Source organism: Cottoperca gobio, chromosome 13 (assembly GCF_900634415.1).
Source record: "Cottoperca gobio chromosome 13, fCotGob3.1, whole genome shotgun sequence".
Lineage (NCBI taxonomy): Eukaryota > Metazoa > Chordata > Actinopteri > Perciformes > Bovichtidae > Cottoperca > Cottoperca gobio.
In genome coordinates, this window is record NC_041367.1 from 14318783 (window position 1) to 14346300 (window position 27518).

The window sequence follows — 27518 nt, forward strand, 5'->3', positions numbered from 1 at the left end:
GTGGCGTCAGTATTATATTATATGTATGGCTCAGTACGTCAAGTAAAGTTTAAGTAGAAAATAAATAAATACACAAGGCCAGTTATACTAAAAATTACTTTATTACAGCTGATTTCTGTTCAATATCCCTCTGCCAACACAATGGTAAATATAATACAAACAAAATAGTCAATTTGATCCTATTTTTATTCGGTTTTATGAATCTTTTTACACAATTTAAATCCACTTTTAGTACTTTACCATCTCTTATGTAGTATCTTCATAATCTCTCTGACATTCAATAACAAGTTCCACCATCTATACATTTTAATACAGGTTATGAGTTGTAGTGGTAATGTGCCAAAGAAGAATACTGACATCTTCAAAGAAATGCAATCTCTTTTCATAATTTGCCTGTCACCACATCATCTTTTCAAGCCTTTTAACTTTGGCCACTAAACCAGAACCAACTTGTTTTTATGTTTCATACATTTCATGCCGTCAGCCCACTGATAGGTACAACCATGGAGATGAGACAATGCAGTGGTATCTGGAATTGGCAACTCAGGTATGGCACAGTGTTTGACCATAGAAAGGATCACCATTTTTTGTTGCAGATTCTCATTCGGTATCCCATAAGCTTTCAGTCAGTAGGACAAAATTTGACAAAGTTAGATAAAAAACATAAAATCCCGGTTTGTTGAGAGGTCCCATGACCGACAATGATTGACAACAATACCCAGACTCCCTCACACACACACACACACACATACACAACATTGACATAAAAGTGAACAGAAGTTGTGCATACAAACTTAAGGTTGGCATGTATGTGAGGTTTGATTGGCCTAACATTCAAACTCTTGGGCTTGGCTTTTGACTTAAGGTAAGATTCCGATCATGATAAATACATTCCCCTTTTCTTAACCATATATCAACAAATCAGAAAAGAAATGATGAATATAACCTGCTGTGTTAAAGTAGCTGGAACTCGGCATTAAAAAAAAAAGGGTTTTGGGACCAAACCATATGTAACTTGATATAATGCATACCTTCAAGGATAGGATATATACACACGCACACACACACACACGGAAAATTAACATCCCACCTATTTAAGAAAAAGACCCCAGCATTTTTGTGTCCTCAAATGTGATAGGAATATATCACAGTATGACATTCAGAAAGAACCAGCATCTGCAAAACGGCTCTGAATCAGAGTGGATTGGGGACAAATGATCAAACGTGTGCAGCAGGGGAGAACAAACTCTGCAGTGATAATGCTCAAACATGGCCGCTTGACTAAATAAGTGGCATTTAAAAAAGGAGATGACAGCAAATACATGCATATGAGGCATTCTGTCTGTGTACACAAAACCAAGAATATCTTCCAATGAGCTATGTCCAGACAACTCAAAACCACTTGGAGAGTTTGCTAATATCAGTGTGGTCTGTCAGTTAAATAAAGTTAGTTTTAGAAATTATTTTCTTAAAATGCAAATTTAGTTTTTAAATGTTTTCTTTAATAAAATATACACATATGAACATTTAACTCCAGCTTTGAGATTCAAGGGAGCATATATTCTTATTCTCTCTGGATCATTATCCTTAAATGGCCTAAATGTTATAAACTATTTGTATGGAAATGGAAAGCCTAACTTGAACAGACAAAGCTGTTAAAAAGGTTTAAAGGGCACAGACTTCTCCAATGATATTTCAACCACAAACCAGAGAGAAAAGAGCGAGCAGAGAGATATTATAAAATAAAAAAAAGGAACTGCTAGAGCTATCAAAAGGAATACCTAAGTGCTTTTTGCCACATATATTTTGTATTTGGCTGTTTTCACAGAGTGTGGGTTAACTCGATTTTACATTTACATGTATATGATACAATGTCATAATGCGAGCATGTGCTTGAGATGGTGTAACATTTTTAACTTAGCACCTTTACATGTTTTAGCGTTACGTAACTGGGCCCCAACATTTTTAACAGAGTTGCAGTTTGTTTTTAGTGCCAAGCCTGCTGTCATGGTCATGACAATTAACTTAAGCTTTCTGCCTGCACATAATGGTCTCTCTTTAGTTCACTCAGTTCAGTTTGTTTTATGGAAACTGTAGCCAAACCATATGTTAAAAGCCTGCAGCGTCTTTACATCCTCTATTATTCAATCAAAATTCAACATCAACACACAGAGGAGATAACCAACAGCAGCTATAATTTCAAAACATAGTAAAAGCTGCAGGAAGGGGGGAAAGCTTTCATTTATATACTGTATGTAGGTATGGAACTAAGTCTTGTCTGCACTTGGGAATTAGCTCCTTAAAAATCACAGCACGGGTTAGCTCGACTCCTCAACTTAACTACATACGTACCGACGAAACAATCATCCACCAGGTGCTTTGCGCAAAGAAGTTACATATTTTCCGCTGTATAAAGTGCTTTGAAAAAGGCAGCAGTTTAAAAAGGCACTAATAAAAATCAACAGATCAATACTAGGATTGTTTTGAAGGCAAATGAGTCTCTTTTCCCCCCCCAAACACAATTCCTCCTGTGAATGTGTGCAATGAGAGTCTCTGTAACGCAGGGGTTTCCAAGTCCACCCCTAGAGTACCATCACTCTAAAGCCCTAAAAATATAGTAACTGATATACACAAGTCATTTCCTATTTCTCACCATTTATAAGACTTAAACTAACTTTACTGCATACACAGTGAATACAATAAATCTGAGAAAATTATTTGGGACCTCTAGAACTAAAATCAAACTAAACTAAAAACATACTCCGATAACCAACTGATGAAATTGATTAAACTATAAACATCTGAGACCGATTTTTATAATGAAAAAGGTTAAAAAGGCACTGTAATAGTGTTGTAGCAATAGCCTGAAACAGTTGAGATTAGTTTATTTGGCTCTCATTTTAAGTCTCATTTTGGCTGATGACCAGGAAATCAGGTGAAATAAAACTACTGAATAAAAAGAAGGAATCTAAATGCATCACAATGACCATTACAGCAGGCTGGTATCACAACAGCAAAGCATCTTTAGTTTGGTCTGCTGCGTATTTTTGACCACAGTCAGCGAATCGACCAGTGTATAACTGAATATCGAATTGGGAGTGTGTGTGGGGTGGGGTGATTGTTTGATAACACATTTCCGAGGACATAGTAAGCACATGTTAAAGGCTATTTAACATGTGTTTCATGTGCAAAATGAGAGCAATGGCTGTGAATAGCACAAAACATATTAAAAAAAAATTTGCAGGAGAGAACTGTAAATAAAAAACAAATGGGAGTATTATGCGTTTACACTCAAATTGCTTATGTAACATAAATTTAAGGATCTGTATGCGTGTCGATAAACTGCCGTGAGGAGGGGCTGCGTCTCTTCCAGCCCTTTTGACCTGAGCAACACTTATTTCATCGCACATCCACTTCTGTACACGGGAGAGGGGTGTCACAGAGAGAGACAGAGCAGCAGAGCTCAGCCAATACTCTGTCCTGCTGTGCTTGTTGGATTCTACATCCTCAAATTCTGACTCCAGGACTGACAGGGGATCTATGTGTAGGAGAGGTGTGACCCGTTAGATATTTGAGAGGTGACACTGGTACTCCTGCTCATGCTCTGCTCACTGCGCCCTCCTGAGGGTGTCCTCCCCATTGCCTGGGGGCTGTTCTGTACACCTCCACTGCTGCGGGAGACCAGGCCTCCTGCTGATGGATGGCCCCACGGCGATGGAACCCCACCTCCGTGCATGCCCTGCCCCCAGCCTTGCTGCATAGGTGCCCCTCCTGGACTGGAGTGATAGTGGTGATGGCTGCCATGGTGGCTCGACCCTGCGCTCGAACTGCCACTGCCCCAGGGTGACCCTTGAGAGCTCCCAGGTGGGTGCGGTTGCTGATGGTGACTCCAACTTGCTGGAGACCCGGTAAAGCTATTGCTGAGGGCCTCTGGGGAGATGTTTGATAGCGCGATGTTGCTGAAACCCAGGCGCATGCTCTCCGAGTCAAAAGCTTCGACTTCTCGGGCTTGACGTTCCAGAAGGCTCCGGATTCGCTCCAAGCGTTCGTTCTGCAAGGACAACATCTCCTCCTCAATCTACAGAAAAATAAAAATATAGTGAATAACAATGTTCATATACAGTACATGTGCTTCACAGTTAGCAGACGCACTAAACCTTTCCATCATCCATCGACCGTGCACATCCGGGTAGTTAAAACAGTAAAAAAAACAAAAACAGGTACTCTTAAAGTTCCAGCACACTCATGGGACACATCCACAGGTGTACCTTACCAGGACTGAGTGGAAGTGTACAAACTGGGATTGAAATATCCCTTACTCTCCTGTTAAAGTTGTTGCACCCAGGGCTGGACAATTTACACCTATATAATTTTATCGGTACATAGACTGCTGACCTTATGCAAATCCTAGCACAGCTTTGCCCACCTTCAACCAGAACAGGTCTAATAAACCAGAATAGCTGACAACCTGTGAAGGTTTGCTGGGCTTTTAAATTGAAAGTACCTCCAATACTCAAATAATCATTGACTCAGACCAGTGTAAATCTCCACACAAGAATAATTTATAGAGGAGAACCTTCTGTTCCAGCAGGGCCCTTCGGAGTGACACCCTCTGCTCCAGGTCCTTCCTCTCGCGCTCGTGTTGGGCATCGGTCTGCATCTTGATCTTGCTCTGGTAGGCGTTGAGAAGCTCCAGCTCCTGCTGTAGCTGCATACGCAGGCCTTGGCACTGAGCCTCTTGAGTCTCGTCCAGACGAAGCTAGGGACAGAGAGAAGATCAGGATCTAATGAGCAAAATACGTACAAAACCATAACTGAGTTGGACACATCCTCTAAAAAAAAAAAAAGGTGGCAAAATGTAGAATTGGGCAGCACCTTCATAGTGTTATTTTTAAACATAAGATTCTACATTCCTGGCATTCTCAGACTCACCGCCTGAGTGGAAAGCATCTCATTGATGGAGTGGTCATACTGCTCTGCCAAGATGGCGAGTTTGCGGTGCTGCTCCTGCTTCAGCCGTTTAAGGACAGCCTTGTGCTCTGACTTTGGTGTGGTCTCCAAAAGATGGTTCCTCAGTGCTTTGTACTGCCTGGTCTGGATCTTACATGTGTCCTGGAACTGCTTCTTGATCTGTAGCTCTTTGGACTATGTTATAAAAAAGGAAAAATAATCAAATGATGCGTTTCTATATTTAAAAGCAAACATTAAGACAACACAGAAACAGACTATAATTATCTACATTAGGTCTGTACGATCAAAAATATCTTTGAGCTCAGACCAAGCAGGTAGAACTGGAAAACCAGGCATTCCACGAATAAGGAACACGGGTCAGATTCTAGTCTCAATTTCATTTTAAAACATTTTGCCTATACATTACTCTAATGTAGTCTTTTTACTCTAATTCTATAGATTATTGTTACAGTCCATCTTTGCTTATTCAAGATGAAAACTAGGTCCCCCTGACAAATAGTCAATTGCATATTAAACAGTTCCTACAAGTACTTAGAGCAGCATTTCTGCTGAATGTTTAATGGACATGCATGATCAGAGGCCGAGTTCTCACCCTGAGGCTCTTGGGCTGCTGGCGAACCTCCATAACATGTTTGCGTCGCAGTTCCCTCTCCCTCCTCTTGTTGTACTCCTGCTGATTGGTTAGCTCCGTCTGGTGCTGCAGGCGGATGAGCTCAGCCCTCGTCTTTTGGATGGTGTTGAGCTGGCGGAACTCCAGTTCTTGCATGGACTCGTGGTGCCGGAGAAGCATGGCGTGTTCCAAGTCCTTCTGGGTCTGACGCTTGTTTAGCTCCTAATCATGTCCACATGGAAAGACAAACAACAAAAACATGAGACTGTGATGCACCGAAGATGACTCCATTTTGGTTCATTAACCAATTTGTGAATATTTGTAGTATTTGCATTGTAGACCCAGCGGTACAATGTGGGAGACAGGCTGCTGACCTCACGCACTAAATCCTGTTCAATATTGTGGCGAGCAATCAAGATCCTCCGTTTGAACCTGCGGCACTCAAGGTCCAAATACTGCCTCTGTCTGCGCTGCAAGTTGGCCTCCTCCTCAGCTTGGAAGTGTTGGAAGTTCTCCTTCTGCTTGGACAACCACTCCTGCTTTTCTTTCTTGGGTGTTGACTGGTTTTCATTTAACTCCTAAACGGAAGAAAGATTGCAGGTCACCAGTAGAAGAGACATCCTACATGTAGTGCCGATTGATGTCCATTTGCACACTAATGTTTGGGGCATGAAGTCCTGGACCCCCCTACCTCTTTGAGTTGTTCCTTGCGAAGTTTGTACTCCCGCTTCTGGGATTCGAGAAAGCTGTTGAGCTCTTTCTTCTGCTGACTCTGAATATGTTGTTGGAACTTCTTTTCATCATTGTTAAAGGTTTTTGCCTAATGAAGAAATGCACATGATAAATCAGTTTGCTCTAGATAAGACAAGTATGTTCTGTAGATCCTCAGTGAACACATAGATAAATTGAAAGCATACATCTTTCTCTATGGACGCCTGGTGCTTCTTGATCAGTTTCTCCATCTCCTGTGCAAAGCTGTTCCTCTGGTTCTCCAGCTCTTTGTCCAGGCGCAGTCTGTGCTCGTCCATCTCAGCCTTCAGCTTGTTCTCCAGAGCCATCAGCTGTTTCTGGTGCTGCCGCCTCATGCGCTTGTAGCCCAATATCTGCTCTCTTAACTCAGAATCCTGCTCGTGCTCCTTAATCTGGCGAGTGAGCTGGAAAACACAAGACTTTTTTTCAAAGTGCACTTCCAAGAACATAAACGTTTCAAGCTGGATCATAACACTTTTGATAAACATACAACATTATTATTTTCTAGCCTTAAAGCAAAAGCATTCAATGATTACAAAACACAAGGAAAATGTCCGGCAGCTATACAAGCATTTATTTTAGCCATCTTCTTGTTTGATATGCAAACACAATAACCGTGTTATTACCACTGAGGCTGTGCGTATAGTAGCAAAGTGTTCGCGGTTCCGTTTTGGCCGTGGAGTGTGTGCGGGCGGGGACTGTGGCTCAGTTGGCCGGGTGTTAGGCTCCGACTCTTCATTATATGCCTCTTCGTCCTGAAAAGGTAGGCAAAAATGCACAGAACATGAATGAATAGCATCATGTACTAAATAATACATTACTATTATCCATTTTAAACAGTGAAGCTCATATAACAAGACATACTGTAGCTGCAGGTCAAACTGGAACCTGAACTTCTTACCGGTTTGAGGTGTATTACAGAGCTGTTGGACATGACTGTGTGCTCTCCCTCCATGTCCACCTCACTCTTGTCGTCGCCTGCATCTGTCAGACTGTTGACAGAGCTGCTCTGGGAACTGGCACTGATTGACATACTGGGTATGGATTGGTTGCTCCCCACGCTGTTCACTGTACCCGTCCTACCCACGCTGTGTTCTGCCTCCTAAAAGTCACACATGACAGACAGTAACAAGGTTACAACAAAGCTCTGTAATAACATAGAATGACACAATACTACAACATACAACGGAGATGACAGAACAGAGAGGATTTAAAAAAAGAAAACGAAATGCAGGCTAGTAGAAGTTAAAACAGTCACATGACAGACCTCCTCTTCATCTTGTGCCTCCGTTGACGGGCCATTGTGGGCTTCCTGAAACAATATCTTCTTCATTTTACGATACTGCAGATTGTCAAGCTCTCGCACTGCATCCTTAGTCCGACTTATCAGGTCTATTAGAACTGATTCTGGTCGCTCACGCTGGACAAATGCATGCTGGAGGAAGAACACACAAGAGAGGTTTTGCATTAAAATCCTGACTTCTAATATGGTAATAGGGATTAATCATAAAACCTATAATAACCATAATCATGTTGTGATTCATACCTTTAAGAGCTCCTCAGAGTTCGGTCTGTCCTGGGGAAATTTCTGAAGGCAAGAATCTACAAAGTTTCTGAAATATTCGCTCCTAAAGTTGAAAGATAAAATGTGGAAATAGAATTGTAGTTGCATTATTATTTTAAGCAGGAATACACCAGGTCTTATACATTTTTAGACATTTTAAACTCACCATTCACTGGACTGCAGCATAGGGCTCTCATTCTGTGCTATATGATATAAGGCACTCATTGCATTCATGTTGAACAGTGGAGGCTTCCTCTCAGCTACAGACCGAGTAGCACGAGTCAGATGTTGCACAGAAAAATAAAATTATGAGAGGAAGAAAGAGCAACATTATTTAATCATTGACTGACTAAGTGAACAAAATCAATGCTGACAATGAGATGTTTGTAAAGTGTAAAAAGAGATGGATGTGGATGAAAGCACTGCAACAACAAATGTAATCTAAATCTTAGATGTGAAAATACAAAAGTGACTGTACCTAATTCAATGCACGTTATTCCCAAAGACCAAATATCCACCTTTCCATCGTACTGGCCCTCATCCATAGCTAAAATTACTTCTGGGGCCATCCTGAGAAAGCAAACAGATTTGGCACAATATAAATATGTAATAACAATTGAATAGAACATTTTCAAAAGAGGAACCTTAAATATTAATATTTCGAAGCGTACCAATATGGAGTCCCAACAAAGGAGTTGGCAGGGCAGGCAATGGAGGCAGAACCAAAGTCTGCTAGTTTTACCTGCCCTGGCTCCGTCAGCAAGACATTTCCTGCCTTGATATCTCTGTTAAACACATAAGAGGAAATGATTACAGCTCCACACAGAAGACACAAAGCCTGAGGGCAGAAGCAGTGTCCAGCATGCTCCCAAACAGTTAAAACACTCACCGATGAATCATGTTGTGGGAGTGAAGATAGGCCAACCCTTGAAGAGCCCCATGGGTAATTGCAGCTATTTCAACTTCTTGCAAAGGTTTCTTGTGAACTGGAAGGGAGACATTCACCAACAGCGACGTAAATCAAGAAAAAGGTGACGAGGATAAACTATTCTCTGTCAGTAGTCATGCAGCCTTCATGCAATGATCAGGAAGTGCAAACGCTTTTCAACTCACCTTCTAACAAATCTGAAGCAGAGCCGAGACAATACTCCATGACCAGCTGCAATGAAATAAAGAATGTGTCGTTTTCAATTTAGTTTTATCAATCCGTGGTTTGTACATTTTAGTCATCATCACTGGCTCTCATGTAGAATCATCCACATATTTATATATTATTACAGTATACAGTATTTTTATTCTACTGTAGAGTATTTAATTGTACATTCTGTTTTATCTTATTCTATTTTATATGTATATATTTTACTTATTCCTATATTTCACTTGCACCATTATGTCTCTTCCACTACTTTATTTGTTTATGTCATTTTATGTCTCAAGTATACATTTCATTGTTGGAGGAGCCTGGGACAACTACGCCGTAGCTCTTATTGCATATGACAATAAAACCTTTTTAAATCTTGAATCTTACCCAGGCAGTGTGCTCTCGCAGGTAACATCCTTTGTACTCTATGCTGTTTGGGTGTTGTATTCTCTGAAGGAATTTCACCTCCTTGATTATGTCTTGCCATTTCTGTGAAAATAGCAAAAGTTAGAGGACAAAAAAACAACCAAAGTTTTAGTAACGATTGCCTGTTAACATGATATAAGTTAGTGAACGCTAACATACCTCAGTGGACTGCTTTCCACTGTAAGACATCTTCTTGATGGCCACCACGTCATTTGTCCGCACATCCCGTGCCTTGAATGACAAGCACATTACATATTTGTGTGACTGTCATTGACACTCAAAACATTACCAATGATTCATGTTTCCGTTTAGTGATGAATGCTCCAAGGCTTCATGGGCTACAGTAGAAATATGTTTTTTTTAAATAAATATTTTTCTTCATATTCCTTGCTTACAAAGCCTAAATTATGGATTTCTGCATTATTGAATCAACAATCACTGCGCAAACTAATTTCCCCCAACAATCATGACAACACAATCTGAGACTCAACTACATGATCCACATTCAAATCAGACTATGGCACTGTATAACAACAACAAATTGGGACTTGTGATACAATTCTCTGGAAGCTAAAGGACGTAAGCAATGAATGTTTCTAACAGCGTAGTCATAATATCCATATTACACAGACTATGCTAAGCTAAAATTAGTCATATTTTAGCTAACACATTATGCCAAAGCACCAAGTCACACCCAAAACATCACAATTTGAAAGATATAGATAAAAATACAAAATCCCAATAATTGATTTTTACTGTGGTGTGTCTGGTCAATAATTTGCTGGAGGTCCGAACTGACACACTAAGTCAGTGTCGCTCAAACAGTCCTGCATTTTAGAATCCTCCTTGAAATATTCTGTTGGTTTTAAGGACCTTTGTGGTTGATAGATCAATGTTTCCCAATTGCTGAATACCAAAATGATTGATCAATATCATCCCAATGACCGTCAAGGCTACAAAGCCCTGACGTAATTGTATCGTTACACAGTGCTATACCAGAAATGTGCACTTGAATTCATTTCATCGACTGAGTCAGGCTTTACTTTTCTGCTCTAACAACCCTTTATTTTTTGGCCTGACTCCTATGTGTCCCAAAGTGCCAACACAGTGTCCTTCCTTAAAGAAATGACGAGGCTGCGCTTTTTTTGAAGTAGCTCTGATGTCAGACTGACCATGCCTTATTTGAAGAAATACTCACAAAATATACAGCACCAAAGCTGCCATGTCCGATCTCACGCAGATCTGAGTAGAGCTTTTCCGGGTCCTCCTTGAAGAAGAGATCAGCAATTTCGGGGTCCTTCAGGCTCCCCGCCCGACTGCTGTTGGGCATAATGGGGAGTTGGGGGGCAATGCCGCTGCCGCCAGGAACTATCTGGGTCTGCGACAGCGACTTGAAAGCCCCCACCGACGGCTCATCTGCAGGACAGTGGTCTCATATGTGTTCAGAGCTAAAAAAGTAGAAGGGAAAAACAAGAATGAATTCACTGAAAAAAACAGCAGCAGAGTTGTATAACCTAATGTATTCATGTGTCCCCAGCATAAATTACAGGGCTTCATTACTAATATTGAATGGACAACAGCGAAGTACAATAGGCTCCGAGAGTGGTTAAAGAAGTTCATTTGGATGTTTTGTGGAAATATACATATATTCTCTACTAAGTTCCTTTACATCGGTAATGGTATGCTACAATATAATGCTATATGATTCAGGTGCAAATGTGGAGAATGGCCAGTCAGAAATCCTGAGGTAGCAAGAGATAAGTCTCCTGTTTCCATAGTAACAGCAACCACAGTAAGGAAATCAGTGGGCTGTGTCATGACAAACTCCCCTCACACCTTTAGTGACTGGTATGTAGACAGATGTGAGGAGGACACTAAGAACTGTCTCACAGCAGATCATTTCCAGCTTGAACAAAAAACAACAACAAGGTAACAACACGTTGCTTCACTGTGAGATAGATAGCTGAAGTGAAACAAAGCATTCCACTGATGGGACGACTGGTTAAACCTGTAAGGACTTGGTAAACACGCGCTCTCAAACATTCCAAATATAACCTTCCTACAAGTGATTAAAGGATCAGTTCAAGCAAAATCACAAAACACCTATTCCCAATTATTAAAGTGGTTTCTAGCCATGATTTTGGTTCTGGTTATATTTGCCCTAGTTTTGAAACATCCAGAGCTGCAAGATACTGATACAAAGCAGATAAGTACTTTATTTGTTTGGCTCACTTTGTTGGAAAAACTTAAAAAGCAGCATGCCTTTCCAAAAGTAACATCCTGTGTACAGATGATAACCAATCAACCTTACTCAGTTTTCATTGATAAGTTTTCTTTAAATGCTGAAAATATCTACAGTAGGCTTTGTGGATTAACCTGATCTCAAAAGCTAACCATATAAAATCAAAACTATCTGCATGACTAGACTAGGGATGTGGGGGGAAATGTGGTGTTTTCCGTTTATTTTTTTCTTATTTTAGATGAAGTGAGCCTTTGATAAAATGACAGTAATGGACAGAAAGTAGCATAGGTCCACAATTCCAGTCAGGCTTAAACCTTTAACTTGTTTCTGCCTATTAAATAGTTTGTTAAACAGCCTCACTGTTGTAATACAGATGTAGACTGTAAAAGATCACTGAGGAAGATTTACTGAGTCCATGCGGCTCAGATGATCAGCTGCAAACAGATGCAGAGCTGACGCTAGAGTCACAAGACTTCTTTCCCAGCTTGGGCGAAACAGCCCCCAGTTCAAGCAGACATCTTTTGTCTCACAACAACACTGAACAACTCACTATTCCACACAGATGCAGCCACAGCCCTGAAATAAAGCCTCATTACCATGTGGGACTGTGCCTCTTTATTGCCATTGTTCTTTACTACATTGTCACTCATGAATGAGCTTTGTTGTCATATCTCATGATGGCATGTTCAACTGCAGACATATGAGCCCAAAAGTGACAGATGATAACTGATACATTCATAAAAACAACCTTTAGTTCCAACTAGCACACACATATGCACAAGAATGCAGCAGGACAGGACAACAAAGCTTGAGGGCTGGAATTCCCAATGTATGCCCTCACCGCACTGCATTTCACAGCATTTCCTGTTCGCACAGCTATAGGGAGGTAGGAAGGGGCCCTAGTGAGCATTTTGACTAGTGATTATCTGTTTCTCTTGACTTGACATGCTTACAAACATGCAATGCAATTGCAGACACAGTGAAATAAAAATAATTAAGCTTCCATACCATACAGTTAACTTATCTTTACAAAATACAACTGCCATCACTTTAAAAAAAAAATCAGTAGCAGTTTAAATGTATAAGTAATGTTGGTCAGTTAGGTCATTTCCTTTTGGCACTCCATAGCACAAAAAAACAAACACAAAATCAACCAACATGGTTTCCTGTATCTGTAACACCCCTGTCAACGAACACAAACGTATGTATATGTACAGGCCTACATCCATTGAGTAAGATGGCCTAATCAGAGATGGCCTGAGGGGATCATTAGACACTTGTACCGTAGTGTTACTGCTCTGAAAAATGTATACCACTATCAATTGACCACGTTTTGCTTGAAACGGTGTGAGGTAAACGAGTATTCCAGCCTTACCTGCTGCGTTATATCCTAGGCTACCTGTGGCGAGGTAACGTTAATACCTCCCTGGAGTTGCAACACAAGTGGAATTAGAGAGAGCACTTTCTGAAAGTTGTCACTTTCCAACAGCTGTCACACAAGTAAATCAAACTAACAAAGTCTGAAATGTTAAGACCCAACAACACTCCCAAGCGTGCGCAAACAAATCAGAGGTCTCAGGCGCTCCCAAACTAGCCAACGTTAACCAATGTTAGCTACACACCAAACTTAACGTTAGCTAAGTTACGTGTCATATGATCAAACGGTACAAGCAATATTCGCTACGTATTTACAACTTGAACAGTTGAGTAACTACACGAATGATGTGGAATTAACTAAACTTTAAGAGTCATTTACCACAAATGGCTAAATTAGCAAGCTAACCTATGTAATGTTTGCTAAGTTAGCTTTTAGCCAGTTAGCTGAAACTCGCCCTCTCCTGACAGGCCAGGTTTCAGCACTGTAGAGAATGTCGTGTAATTCAAAACAGTTTGGGATTATAAAAATATTCTTCCCGTTTCATCCTCGGCGAGGTAATTTCGTACACTAAATCCTTGTGGTTCTTAACGCTGTCAATCGATTATAACAGGCAGATTAGTGAATTATTGTAGGTTAAAATCCCCACCCTCGAAGTAACTGGGGAGCCAGAATAGTCGAATATCACTCCCAGGCAGGTCCAAAGATGGCTGCCGAGCGCTCCGCCGCCGCCTCCCTTCGTGAAAATACGGTTGGGGAGAATGTGAGGGAAGTTCAAACACCTCCAAAACACCCAGAAACAAGCCACGACGGTATCCGCGATGTGGTTTTAAAAAAACTGGGGATTTAACCTAGCACACTGGCATGTTAACTAGTTACTTGAAAGCTGTAACTCAGCCTGACTGTCCGTCTTCCTTCGACATACTGCAAACAGCAGTTCCGCCCTGCCTGTTGTAGTTGCAGTAAACTCTCTCTGACCCAAAAACATCCAGAGGCGGAGACATAATTAAAAACCACTCTGCCTATAATATACTGTATAGTGGAGTAAACTCTCAACTCTTTACAAACTTTAAATGTATTTGTGGTTGAGTATTTCTTTATATTTATTTCTGTCCTAAATGACTACACCAAGGAAAAGGTAATATAAAAAGGATTGATTATCTTCCAATGGGAAATGTTTTTCTAAAAAGTACAATTGATTTAGAGTGTTAGGGTTAACTAGTGTATCACATACTGTATTCATAGTCATTCATGAGACTGTAGTGAGTCTGTATAAGGTGTTATACGAGTAAAGTTCATAGGAGTCCAGCATCTATTTTTCTTTCTCAACCTGCTTTTTTTTTTGCAGACACAAGACCATAAAATCCAGATATAAGAAAATAAAGAAATGTATCAGGAGAGGTCTAGAAGCCTTATTAAATGAACCTCTCCTCAACTTAAGAAGAAAACAAATGTCAAAAAAAGAAAAGAAAACTAAGCTAACATAATTTAGAGAAATACATTAAATAATTTCCTTTTATAATTTACTAAGGTTAATGAGCTCTTGATGTACTTTGGTTTTCAATATCTGTCCACCATCTTCTGGAGAGCATGGACGTTCTCAGTATATTGTATGATAGTCTGCCTAATAAATTATTTTATATTAACTTTATTTTATTGCCTATATATTTCTCATGTACATTTCTGGCTTGATGGTAGCACTAGAGAAAATGTCAAGAAGTCATCAAAAACATAAGAATGAATTATCTGGGTACTATAAATAACAAATGTTCTTTTAGCAATGATACAACATTTTGGTTCATAAACATATTGTTTAAGGAAACTTTTTTTAAATCTAATAATGGCACACAAAAAAGTCCAGAGGATTACCAAAATCTTTAGGATTGGGACCAAACATAGGCCACTATATGTATCAAATCTCATGTCCGACTGGTCGGTAGTATGTTGATGGATGATGGATGATCAACACCAATATGATCAGTAACTCCATGGAGATTTGGGGGATACATCATTTCATTTCATTTTTGTAAATGCAAAGTAGTCAAGTATGCTGTAAGCTCCAATTGTGCCTGTGTAAGATTTTAGGCCTTTATGGTCATACTCACTAATATTAATAAGCTTTGCAGTAATATCAGTTTATCTACTATGCCTCAGCAAAAAAGCCCATAAGTACAGTTAGCTGTTATCCTGCCCTGGCCCATAACAACACAATTCAAAACACGTACACACATTCACAAAATAATACTTTGATGGTCCACACCAAGGAATTAACCAATACAAACACAAGCATTCTAGTGTTAGCTACTGAGCAGCTCATTGGTCTGTAGTGGGCACAGAGCTGGACTCCCCGGTGACAGTAGCAGAGAGAAGGACCCTTGATAAACTGTCATCCATCCTGGACAACTCCCACCATCCTCTGCACAGCACACTCACACGGCAGAGGAGCGTGTTCAGCGGCAGACTGCTGTCCCTGTCCTGCTCCACAGACAGGCTCAAGAACTCTTTTGTCCCCCTGGCCATAAGACTATACAACTCCTCTCAGTAATGGCCGGGGGATTCCAACTTTTGTAATTATTTATAACAGTCTGTATTTTTACATTTGTATTTATAATGTACAGCCTTTATCACTTATTTTAAATTATCTTTGTACTTACTTTTTAATGGAGGGAGTGGGGGGGTGTAATGTTAAAAAATGTATAATGTCTTTTAAGCTACTGGATGCCGAAATTTCCCTCGGGATGAATAAATTATCTATCTCTCTCTCTCTCTCTCTCTCTCTCTCTCTCTCTATCTATCTATCTATCTATCTATCTATCTATCTATCTATCTATCTATCTATCTATCTATCTATCTATCTATCTATCTATCTATCTATCTGTATCTTGGATACTTTGCTGACTCAGATCTCAAACCCCCACGCATAACTGATTTTGAGAGAGAAATAATTAAATTAATATTGAATTGTTTTGATTTCAGGAAAAGTTTACAACAATTGGCAGCATTAATGCTGGCTTCCTCAAAGCCTAGGTTTCCTAGGTTTCCGTGGGTGACTGGGTGTGTAGATGATACATCATACTTACAGAATCCTTCATCAGCAGACCAACAATATGCAATTTTTCTCTTCAGGCAGTGCATGAAAGTCAGCTATATTTTTTACTGATTTATTCAATGCATTTTGTGGGTTTGTGCATCATGTAACAGAAAAGAAACACATGTAGCCTCTACTTCAAGTTCAACCCCTCCTTTTATCTTTAGCCATCACTATCTGCATGGTAACTCAGCTTGTACAATAACCTCCCTGTTCCAAAGCCAACAAATGGCAAAGGTCTACTCAAGTTGGCTGTTAGAGGGCTTTTGGATGCCACATGTGACTGGTGCTGCATGTGTGTTGCACAACTTGGAGCTTCTCCACGAGGAGAGGAGATCCTAGAGGGGACATTAGTTCATTTGGCTGTTTTGCGCTCATAATAGCCCTGATCGAACTACATAACAGAAAGGCTGGCCATATAAGGCTTTAATTGCAAACCAATGAGTTGACTTTTTTATATTTCTAATCTCTAATCTGTTAATTGAAAAATGTATAAGCACAGCCAATTCACTTTTAATGGACAATTAAGATAAACAATAATGATCATTATAAAGTTGATAGTGACAGTTACATTTTTCAATTACCTCTTGTAATCTCTCCTTTCCCTTTTTTCTTATGACTTCTTCAAGGCCATAGCAGTTTCCAGATATAAAAACTCTGCATTTTCACTGCTGAAATCACTGCTGTTTTTTGTGTGTGGGACCCAGTAATTTAAGGAATCTGTTCTCTGAAAGAACAGGTGTATAAGCTGCAAACTCAATTTTGACTGAGGTGATTGCATTAGCTTCTTAATATCTTTTTCTTGCCTCCATCTCTACATCTCATTTTCTTTCTTCACTGTTTCGCTTTCAGGTCAAAAGTGAGAGTGTTTTTTGTTTAAAGAGAGATTTGTTTACTGTATAACTGGATGACTGGAAAGAAGCCAAGTTATATTAGAGTGATGAGAAAGAGGATTAAATAATAGAGGATGATAAAAGAGAGAAGAGATACACATTTTCTGAATTGCGCTTGAGCTCACACATTATATATGACTATATTATTTGAGATCATATATATTCACATGTGTATAGATTTTATTGAGTAGAAAACAGTTTTATAATGTGTTTCTCCTACTTTGCAGCAAATGTATCATTCTTAAACTTTTGCAGACTAATAAGACTTTCTTCAAAATATTGTAATCTAATGTAGCTCATATATAAAGTGTGTTAGGGTCTCGTTTTACTTGCTTAAATTTGAATCAGTAAATACAGTAATATTGCAGTATTAATTAATGCAAATTGATGTGGAAAATGACATGATGTTCACATGATCATGACCTATGCTTTTATTTTGAAGAAATATCTCTCCGGAAAGCCTGAAGACGCGTCTCTGTGATGACGCTGGTGCGAGTGCGGAAGTAAATTGCCCGACTTTCCCACATGGTGAAAATGGCTGCGAATGAGGAAAAACAACAGGGCCACAGAGCCGGCATATTTAAACAGAAAAATAAAGGCCATAAACATGGCAAGCACCGGACGAAAGGTGAAGTTGAGAGAGAAAACAAAGGTGAGCCGTGTTCAGTTATGAAGTGTTGTTACTTATCAGCTACTGTTTGCGTGTGGATGTGGCCAGGACTCTGCAAATACACGTGTTGGGTTTTCTAGCGAATTCAAGCGTGGCATCAGTTCAGTAAAAACATTTATATTAACATTATCTAGGAAGAAATTAGGCTAAGACGCGCGACAGTGTGCAGTGTCTCGCTTGACGTTTGTAACTAAACTGCGCACATCTTTCTCCAGTTGACCCGTGACCTTATAAAACACGGGGAACCAATCAGGGCTCCCAGATATATGTGCGTTAATTGAAGTATAACATGCTCAACAATAAATGGCAATTGACAAATCATGAGCATTAGGCTCTTTAGTAAACGGATCACACAATGTAAACATAATTATAACATAATGAATGACAAATAAATACATTTCTTATTTTTCATATATAATATTTTACACTAGTGCTCCCAGCCAGAGTTTTTTCGTACCTCCATAAGTTTGCATGCACGTATTCTTATTACATAATTGCAATATTGTAGACCATAAATACAATGCCACCTTAGCACTGCAACTAACAATACCAATCAAGTGTTTGTTATGCCATCATACAACAACATACACATATTTAATTGAGAAGCTAAGCTCAAATGTATTGTTATATAGGGGTTTGAGTAACACACTGTAAATAGAAGCATGGACATTTTGTCAGTCTACTTTTATACAGAAGATCCTATTGAACTGTTTTGTGAGATAGAAATTAACCACAGAAAATGTGATCAATAAACAAAAACTACTCCACATTTAAATAGTCAGAAAAACTGTTGTGTGTTTGTGTATACTGTATATCTCAAATTTGAGTATTTATACACTATTTGTTTATCAAGTAAATAAGAACTATTCCTTCCCATGTGTAGTATGGCACAATGTATAAAAATGTCCATTGAATCAATACTTCTCTAAAAAGTCAAACATAACATTATAAGCCTCACAAAAGTCAAGACCGTCTTTACTGCAGGGCTCTGGACCTGACAGGTGTTTTTAATATATTGTCCACCCAGCAGCAAAGATATTGGAGACATCAATCATAACTTCAACAGCCGACAGAAAGCCATGTGAATATCTTGTTCGCACACTGTTCACATATCTATGGCAGATTTCTTGACAGCTTATAGTTACATCGTATGTTTTACCTTTTGGAGGGAAACTTGGCATGTAAATGGTAGCCTACTACATTAAGTAGTAGTATTTAGCTTCATGCATTGACAATGTCTCAGAAAGCATAGCACAAAAGCAGAATCAAAGAGTTTGTTGCAGTTTTGTACACACACACACACACACACACACACACACACACACACACACACACACACGCACACACATTTTATCACTTCACTTTGAATCTCGCGCAACATAATAATAAAAATCTCTGTGTCTCTCAGGGAGAGTGTCAGTGACGGCCCTTACCAAAAAACAGAGGAAGGAGCATAAGAGGATGGACAGAAGGCACAAAGCCAACCAGCTACGCAGGAATAAGAAAGACATGGTAATTTTTTATTTCACATAAAGAATAGCCTTCTTTGAATTCCTGATTGGTGCTGCAGAGTTTCCATGTGTCTTGTCTTTTTAGGTCCTAACAGAAAAGCGACGTTTAGGCACTAGGGACGGTCCTCCTCATTTGGTCGTTGTGATGTCCCTCCATGCTGGAGTCGATGCTGGGGCTGTTACCAAACTGCTACGCGCAGAGGGTGCTGGGGGTCTCATGCATCAGGAGCAGTGCATCAGTGGTGTCAGTGACAGTTTTGGGCTGCTTCTGCCTCGTTTCAAGCAAAGATTCACCTTTCTAAGCCTCAGCACGTGTAAGTATCGAGTGATATGAAACAGTTTCTTTAAAAAAACTAAACTAAAGTGAAATTAATTAAGAGTTAAAAGCAGTTAATTCTTGCATGAATAATGCAATAATATATATATTTTTGTAAATGAATGTGTTCATTAGTTTAAACAAATATAAATAAATAAAAACCATAGACTTAAAAAAACAGAACTCACTCACCCCAAAGCATAGTCTAGTATATTGGCATTGATACAATTAAACTGTTTAAATTAAATATATATTTTTAAAACACGTATTTATAGAAGTACCGTGTTATAGGCATCTGTTGTACTGTTTTGTCTTTGTTTTGGGCATTGTTGTCCCATTCTGAAGCTTCTCTAATGTTCTTTTTGGACAGCTGACATGCACTCCTTACTGGATGTTGCAAAGATTGCAGATAGCCTTGTGTTTGTGCTGGACTCTACTGAAGGCTGGGACAGCTATGGAGACTACTGTCTCTCCTGCCTCTTTGCCCAGGGCCTCCCCAGTCATGGTGGGTATAAACTTGAACACACTGCTGGAGTTGTAAGACTCCTCCATTGACACTGGGATAGACTGTCGTTGCAGCACATTCTATGCATCATTTCAAATTTTTATGGTGTACATTTTCTAAGTGCTTGTCTCTCTGTCCCTAAATTCTCCCCATGTAGCACTGGTGTGCCAGGGTGTGTCCGATCTTCCTGTGAAGAAGAGGGTTGAGTCCAAGAGAGCTCTGTCAAAGATCACAGAGATCCGTTTCCCTGACGCCCGTCTCTACCCTTTGGATTCGGAGCAGGATGGCACTCTACTTCTCAGACACCTGGGCACTCAGAGACAGAGGAAGCTCGGTTTCCGCTCTAGACGTTCCCATCTTTTGGCTCAGCATGTCACTTTTACGCCCAACAGCCCTGCTGAGGGGACAGGTGGTGGACCAACTGGTCTGGGCACCCTCTGTGTCTCCGGGTACGTCCGTGGCCGTCCTTTACAAGTTGACAGACTGGTGCACATCAGCGGACACGGAGACTTTCAGCTCAGTCAGATTGATGCTCCACCAGACCCTCTTCCCCTCATCTTAACTACAGCCAGAACTGCAAAGTCTGGCAAGGAAGGAGACTTTGACATGCTGGTAGGTGAAGAGGCATTAAACATTGAGGGCTGACACCTTCTTGTCTGTTGGTTGGTAGATATGCTGTAGAGTCTGACCAATGAGAATCGCCGGTGTTACTTTTCTATGGAGAATGCGGTTCTTAATCCATTATTTTCAGGGAGAGGAGCATATCAGAATTGACATATTTCAACAGGTTTGGTCTAATAAATATCCTAATCGGTTTGTTTAAAAATGTAACTGCAGGTGCATCCCCTCCTGACAACTTCAACGGTCTCGTTCTATTTTCAGAAATCCTGATTATGGGCGGGTGCGCACGGGCTCTGTTGTTATCATGTAATTATGAAGTCATTTGTTAAAAAATAATTTAACTTGTTGCAAATATCTTTTTTAATTTAACTTTTTAAAAAGTTTTAATTCATTAAGGCGTGGACGACTAGTTAATATAGAGATAATGTGCAGATCCATCGACCACTTCTCCCTTCAGTTGAAAAGAAGGGAGAAGTTCAGTCGACCAAGATTTTCTTTGGTTGACTGCATAACAGTAAATATCATGTGAGCCACTATTTATGTCAATGTTGTGTTTCTGCATAATAATGGACAAATGTGCACTTTTAATTTTCTCGAATGGTACAAGTCGACTTTTAACACTTTGTTTTGGTCAGTTAGTTTGTTCTTAACATTTCCCATTCACCTCAGTCATCTGTGTTTCCTACAGGATGGAGGTGAAGATGAGGCTCCCGTGAGGGTGCTCATGAAAGCGGACCCATCCCGCAGGGAGAGTCTGCAGGCAGAGGCTGAGGTGGATCCCATGGCAGGAGAGCAGACGTGGCCAACAGAGACCGAGATCCTGGAAGCTGAAGGTGCAGAAACTGAATGTACACATCATTTGTGTTAGAGCAATCACAGATTAGTTTTTTTTGGTGCGATCTTGTATTGTGATTAACACCAAATCATCGCTGTGGGACAGGTCACCATGGCAGGAAACTTTGTACAAATGATGCTGATTTGCCACATGTCAGTTTGATAGATAATTAGATTTGAAATAGATTTGATGGATAAACATGACCAGGGAGTTACAGAAAAAAACCTTGTAAATACATCCCTTCAGTTAGCTCAAAGAAAAAATATGTATTTGCAATATTTTTGATTGCCTTCAAGTACCTGACACAACTTTTCTGGCAACCAGAAATGATGTGTACTTAATTGCCTTTTCTTGAATTATTATAATAATAATAATAATAATATATATTTTTAATGACTATTAGAATTAAACCTGCCACAATAAGAAAGGACTCTAAATGTTTATTTTATGTTTCATTATGCTGTTTAGAGGCCAGGAAGAACAAACGTGTGATGAAGGTCCCTAAAGGAACATCAGACTACCAGGCCTCCTGGATTGTTGAAGACGAGGAGAATGGAGAGATAGACGAAGAAAGCAGTGAAGAGGATGACGATGATGACGACATGTTGGACGAGGCCATGGATGGAGGGGATGAGGACAATATGTCCCAGGTACACATTTAAAGTATTTTTGAGCATTTTAAGTCTTTGAAATGAAGGACAGAGATGCACAAAGGCTCGTGGTCGGTGTCTGAGGTTACACGCTAAAAGTGATCTCTGTACACACAAACGTTTTCACTTTCAGAAATGATCTCCATTCAAACTAACAAGCCTGAAAGTGTATATCACATGACCATTCACGTCCACTGGGCATGCGCGTGCCGGTGTAAACAGGAAGCAGATTGTCTAATCTACTCTAACACACACACACACACACACACACACACACACACACACACACACACACACACACACACACACACACACACACACACACACACACTTACTTGTCTTTTTCTCGCCCTTGTAACCCTGCTGGGTGGCTGGAAGTCCCCGTTGTACTGGAGAGCAGTATGCTTTGTCCGTTTACAGTTTCTTTGTGAACTTCCCAATAGTTGTGCAGAACAAAATAAGCATAAATAACAACAGGAACATTCTCCCTTTTATGTCCATTGCCCCCCTGAAAGCTGCAAACCATCCCTTCAAACGTCCGCTCCATGTCGAGCTGATGCCTCTAACCTTTCTCTTGCTCATGTAGGCAGTAATAGCTTTTTAAAATGCAGATTTTAACTGAAAAACAGCTGCTAGCATAGACAACACCTGCAATCCTTTATCCGTGTTTAAATCACCACAGGTAGTCGCACGGTAATTTAGCTGGTGTCGTTTGTTTTCTTCACATGATAGGGGCGTGACGAATCAGGGATTGATATTGTCATCGTGACGTCAACTTGCACGATAAACACGGTGCTAAAGACTACTAAATTGCACTTCAGTTTGTTGAAAGAGAGTCTCGGTAGGAAACCTTAACGTGACATTCAACAACGTTATCGCATATCACACATTTCCCTCATATTGTGCAGCCCTAGTTAATAATGGTACGAGCTGGAGAAAATGCTCATATCCTCATCTTGTAGAAGCTTCAGTCTACAAATGTATAAAGAAATATTGTTATCAATTTACAAACGCATTCCTTTAGTCATCAATTAATAGTTTCAGCACAAGAGGGTAAATCTGTTCGGCGTCGTCATAGCAACTGTGCAGTTGCACCCAGACAGTGTGACCCTATGGAGGAGGATGAGGAGAGTAATCTGCGGAGGAGCTATGAGTCAGTGTCGGTGGTTTCCGGGGCTGGAGCGGTGCATACGTGACCCGCGGTCGGTGCACCTCGTAACTGAGAGGCACTGTTTGTTTTCTCAGTGTCTGTCTCTGGCCTACAGTGCCAGGCTGCTCACCACAACAATAGTGTTTGGAGCAGGAGTCCCGAGAGAAGCCTCCTGTCTTCCTGTCCTGTGAACACAACTTCCCGTCTGGACGAAGGGAGGGGTCGACCATTTATTTATTTCCAGCTCTGCTTGAAAAGAAGTCGGGGAAAACTCTCCTTATCCAATAGCTTCATTACGATCTGTGATTGTTATTAGCATGTGTTTGATGTCAAGGTTAACGCACAGGAATATGTATTTAGTAGAGGGTAACAATAGGGAAAAGGGTACTTCAAATGATAATGATTATTATCATTGCAGCAGGGATGTTGGAGAGGTTGTGAATCAACCCCATGCTGCGTCTTTCCCCTCATGTGTCTGGCTCTGCCTGTAATCTGCCATTTGAGGGAGCACTTTAAAGCATGTCGTTTTTGATTATTCGTTTCCTCATACAAAAATATTGCCCACGGAAGTTGAATTTTCTAGATATTGTAAGAGGAGATTTCTGAAAACACTGTAGACGGTCTTATGTAGACACACTGGGAACGACGCAAAATTTAAATATATGCAAACCAGGGGTTCCCATACTTTGAATTCTGGCAACTCCTTATCACATTCATGCATACACACTCAAAACACTGTTCTTATTGTGGGTCAGTGTTGTTTATGTTTGGCTATAATACAATTTCTATACTTAGAATCACTTTGACTGCACTTGTGTTCCCAACATGTGCGTCTGGCCATTGTTCGTAAAATATTAAGGCTGCAATTTAGAAAATAGGAAGGCAAAAAGCTCCCTTGGTGAATTAGGAAAAAACGTTGCGTATGTCTAAAAATAGCTTTGTAATAGTGGAGTGTAACAACAGTATTACTTATACAGAACAGCAGAGACACATGTTCTTCTACTCATGTCTTGATTTGGTACTGTATCTGCACAAGGGTTGAACAGTGAAACTATGAGAAGTAATAACTCACAGTTTTAACAGAGTGAGCCTCTAGCAGTGCTGGTAAAGTGAAAGTGTCAGTTCACCCAATTGACCAAAAAGAGAAGTCTCGCCTTTAGAAGTATCTGCTAATGCAAATACTTTAGTTTTTAATTTTCCAGGTTTTGAGATGTATACAGTATAGCTCCACTGCAACACAAGAGGTTGTGACCATGTTGTTCTTTGGCCATTTTAATGGAGAGTCAAGAGGCAGACAGGAAACGTGTTGTTTCAGTCCAGTGAGATCCCTTCCAAGAACTACAGTGTGTCTCACAATGTCATAATTACATTTAGTTAATAGTCACATATAAGGGGACATGGAAGCATATTAAAGCAATATGTACTGTATGCTTTCTGCTCAGGATCCAGGTTCAGAAGAAGAAGAAGAAGAAGAGGAGGAGGAGGAGGATGAAGAGGAAGAGGTGTGCGCCACAGAGCGAACTGGAGTAGATGAGCGCTATGATGAGCACATTGATGAGGCTGCAGAAGAAGAAGGCCTTAAACGCTACCGTGAGGCTCGATCCAACGAAATGTTTCCTGATGAGGTGGACACACCCCTCGACGTGGCAGCTAGAATCAGGTCAGTTCTGCTTCTTTTATTTAGGATGATGAATGAATATGAAAATGTTGTGAATTTAGGTTAAAATTCAAACAAATTCTGAGAGAAATTTACTTTTGCTGCCCTCTGCATAGGTTCCAGCGCTACAGAGGCCTAAAAAGTTTCCGCTCCTCGCCCTGGGACGCCATGGAGAACTTGCCCCTCAACTTCTCGCGCATCTTCCAGTTCCAGAGCTTTGAACGCACTCGCCACCGCATACTGGCTGAGGCTGCAGCTGAGGAAGAGGGAGCCATGGTAAAATGAAAAGTGGCTGTCTTCAATTGTAAATGCACTTTTGTTAGATCTTAGATTTGTGGCTTCACTGACTCTGCCCCTTCTGTTTCAGGTGGGCTGGTATGTTACGCTGCACATCATTGATGTGCCTTCTTCTGTGATGGAGAGTGTCCAGTCAGGCAGTCCTCTGATGATGGTGTCTCTCTTGCCCCATGAACAGAAGGTCCGATTCACGTTTTTGACATCCGAAAGACTTATAGCTGTTTATTTGAGACAAGTCACACTGACGCCACCATTTTATTGTTATTAACTTTTCTGACTTGTCATTTTTCCCTCTGTGCACAGATGTCAGTGATGCACCTCTTGGTGAGGAGACACCCCAGCAATACAGAGCCGATCAAGTCCAAAGAGGAGCTGGTGTTCCACTGTGGATTTCGGAGGTTCAGGGCATCTCCTATCTTCTCTCAGCACACTTCAGGTAGAACATCTGTTAATCTAGCAAACATGCCACTCAGCATACTAAACTTAATCTCTTCTTCATGAAACAATAATATTTTCAAGAACTGAGATCTACACAAAGTTAGTAAAACCTAAGTGACTGCTACATATTAGGGCTCACTCACACCAGCATTAACAAACATAACAGTTTCAATGGAACTGATGCGATCGAGGCAACAACCAACAGCAGCCACCAGCACTTTTATTTAGTGTTGTGACTGGGCTTCAACATTGAATTGTTATGATTTCCACTTTGATAGGACACCAAATCCCCAAGAAGCCGGGGATGATGAACATGATTTTGGTTATCTAGTAATGTAGTGATGCCTTTATCCATAGCAGACTACAGTCACTTAAAAGACATCAGATTCAGTATATTGCTTGCTTTTCTGGTGATAGCAAAGTGTCTTATGCAAAACTATTAATTCATCAATCGATAGCATTATGGATTTGCTCTTACTTCTATTCAAAACTGTATTGGCAGAAGGATGTAGAAGCAGGTGGTCTAAAACAGATTAAGCTACAGTAGTAAATAAGTTGAGTGTTGAACTCGACTCTGCTCTTCTCTAGCTAACAAGCATAAGATGGAGCGCTTCCTCCGGCCAAATGCCCCCACCGTGGTGTCGGTGTACGCTCCCATTACCTTCCCCCCTGCGGGAGTCCTGCTCTTCAAACAAAAGAACGATGGTAAGATGAAAGGTTCTGTGTGTCGATCTTGATTTTTAATCTTTGGATCATCCATTCTGTTGTTTTTATTTAATTATCCACTTTTTTGTATTGTGTTTTTGTTACTGTGTCTTTCTAGGCATCCAGGACTTGGTGGCTACAGGCAGTCTGCTCAGCTGTAACCCTCAGCGTGTTATGCTGAAGAGGATTGTACTGAGTGGACACCCATTGAAAATTAACCGCCGCTCTGCCGTTGTCCGTTACATGTTCTTTAACAAGGGTAAGAGGATGTTCACATACTTTTATTACGATGACTAGAGAATAGTACATACCGTTTGACTTCTGTGGCTTTCAGCTTCATGGTTTGCTGTTTATTCTTTCTATGACAGAGGATATCATGTGGTTCAAGCCAGTGGAGCTGCGGACAAAGTGGGGTAGGAGAGGCCACATCAAAGAGGCTTTAGGTGAGAACATTTAGAATAACAAAACTTGGTGGCAGAAGAAGCAATGCCTGTTATCTGTATCATTCTGACTGCCATGTTTTATCTTTTCAGGAACACATGGTCACATGAAGTGTGTATTTGATAATCAGATGCGCTCGCAAGACACTCTCCTGATGAATTTGTACAAGAGAGTGTATCCTCGCTGGACATATGACCCCTACGTGCCCATGTCTTTACCCTGGTTCAAGAGAGAGGTCACTGTGGAGATGGACGACTTGGACATGGAATAGTAGAGCGACAACGCAAGACAGACACAGGACATGTAATAACAGAAATACTCTATATCAGTGTGATCACATGAGCTTTCAGAAAGTGTAATGTGTATTAAAAATAAGTCTTTTGATTCAAAGTATCTCCTTGTTTATTGTTTCTTATCTTGAGCCATCTAGTTGCATTTTGCAATGAAGCCTCTAACTTGCTGCTGAGTCTGTTTCGGCCACTAGATGGCAGTGATGAATAGGTATTCATAAAGCTTCTTCACTACTTTGTTGAGCAACTAACAACTTTGTTTAAAATTGGGTCAAAAATCAGTGAATGAATAGCTGTGTATGGGTTGAATACTTTATAAATAAATGACGACTGTTACCGGAGCGACTGGAAGCTCAATAATAGTCTTTATAT

The 27518-nt window shown here is 40.4% G+C and overlaps 2 protein-coding genes across 2 annotated transcripts; one reads left to right on the forward strand and one right to left on the reverse strand.

Moving 5' to 3' along the window:
• Positions 1–82: 82 nt before the first annotated feature.
• On the reverse strand, positions 83–14040 carry taok1a (TAO kinase 1a). Its single transcript, XM_029445970.1, has 20 exons — positions 13729–14040; positions 10661–10910; positions 9622–9693; positions 9424–9525; positions 9009–9054; positions 8785–8881; positions 8567–8680; positions 8374–8465; positions 8062–8155; positions 7878–7959; positions 7599–7766; positions 7233–7433; positions 6958–7086; positions 6499–6735; positions 6273–6401; positions 5956–6159; positions 5564–5803; positions 4933–5145; positions 4577–4759; positions 83–4078 (listed from the first exon to the last, which is right to left on the reverse strand). Exons 2-20 carry the CDS (start codon positions 10790–10792, stop codon positions 3539–3541), a joined length of 3075 nt encoding a protein of 1024 aa, XP_029301830.1. The 5' UTR covers positions 10793–10910; positions 13729–14040; the 3' UTR covers positions 83–3538.
• A 3493-nt stretch (positions 14041–17533) lies between these two features.
• Positions 17534–27249, forward strand: tsr1 (TSR1 ribosome maturation factor). The gene is made up of 15 exons (XM_029447209.1): positions 17534–17712; positions 19139–19242; positions 19327–19555; positions 19928–20062; positions 20220–20674; positions 21372–21516; positions 21987–22168; positions 24761–24978; positions 25092–25251; positions 25343–25453; positions 25576–25708; positions 26299–26415; positions 26534–26674; positions 26784–26858; positions 26949–27249. Exons 1-15 carry the CDS (start codon positions 17586–17588, stop codon positions 27125–27127), a joined length of 2511 nt encoding a protein of 836 aa, XP_029303069.1. The 5' UTR covers positions 17534–17585; the 3' UTR covers positions 27128–27249.
• The last annotated feature ends 269 nt before the right edge of the window (positions 27250–27518 follow it).

What these genes read in the sequence shown, in the direction of transcription:
- taok1a (XM_029445970.1), bottom strand. Translation starts at nt 10,792, where the DNA reads ATGCCCAACAGCAGTCGGGCGGGGAGCCTGAAGGACCCCGAAATTGCT. An exon ending in CTATACGCACAGCCTCAGTG is followed by an intron (nt 6,736 to 6,957) that starts GTAATAACACGG and finishes TGTGTTTTCCAG; the next exon opens with CTCACTCGCCAGATTAAGGA. An exon ending in AGGCGTCCATAGAGAAAGAT is followed by an intron (nt 6,402 to 6,498) that starts GTATGCTTTCAA and finishes TTTCTTCATTAG; the next exon opens with GCAAAAACCTTTAACAATGA.
- tsr1 (XM_029447209.1), top strand. Translation starts at nt 17,586, where the DNA reads ATGGTGAAAATGGCTGCGAATGAGGAAAAACAACAGGGCCACAGAGCC. An exon ending in CCAGGGCCTCCCCAGTCATG is followed by an intron (nt 20,063 to 20,219) that starts GTGGGTATAAAC and finishes CTCCCCATGTAG; the next exon opens with CACTGGTGTGCCAGGGTGTG. An exon ending in GACGTGGCAGCTAGAATCAG is followed by an intron (nt 24,979 to 25,091) that starts GTCAGTTCTGCT and finishes CCCTCTGCATAG; the next exon opens with GTTCCAGCGCTACAGAGGCC.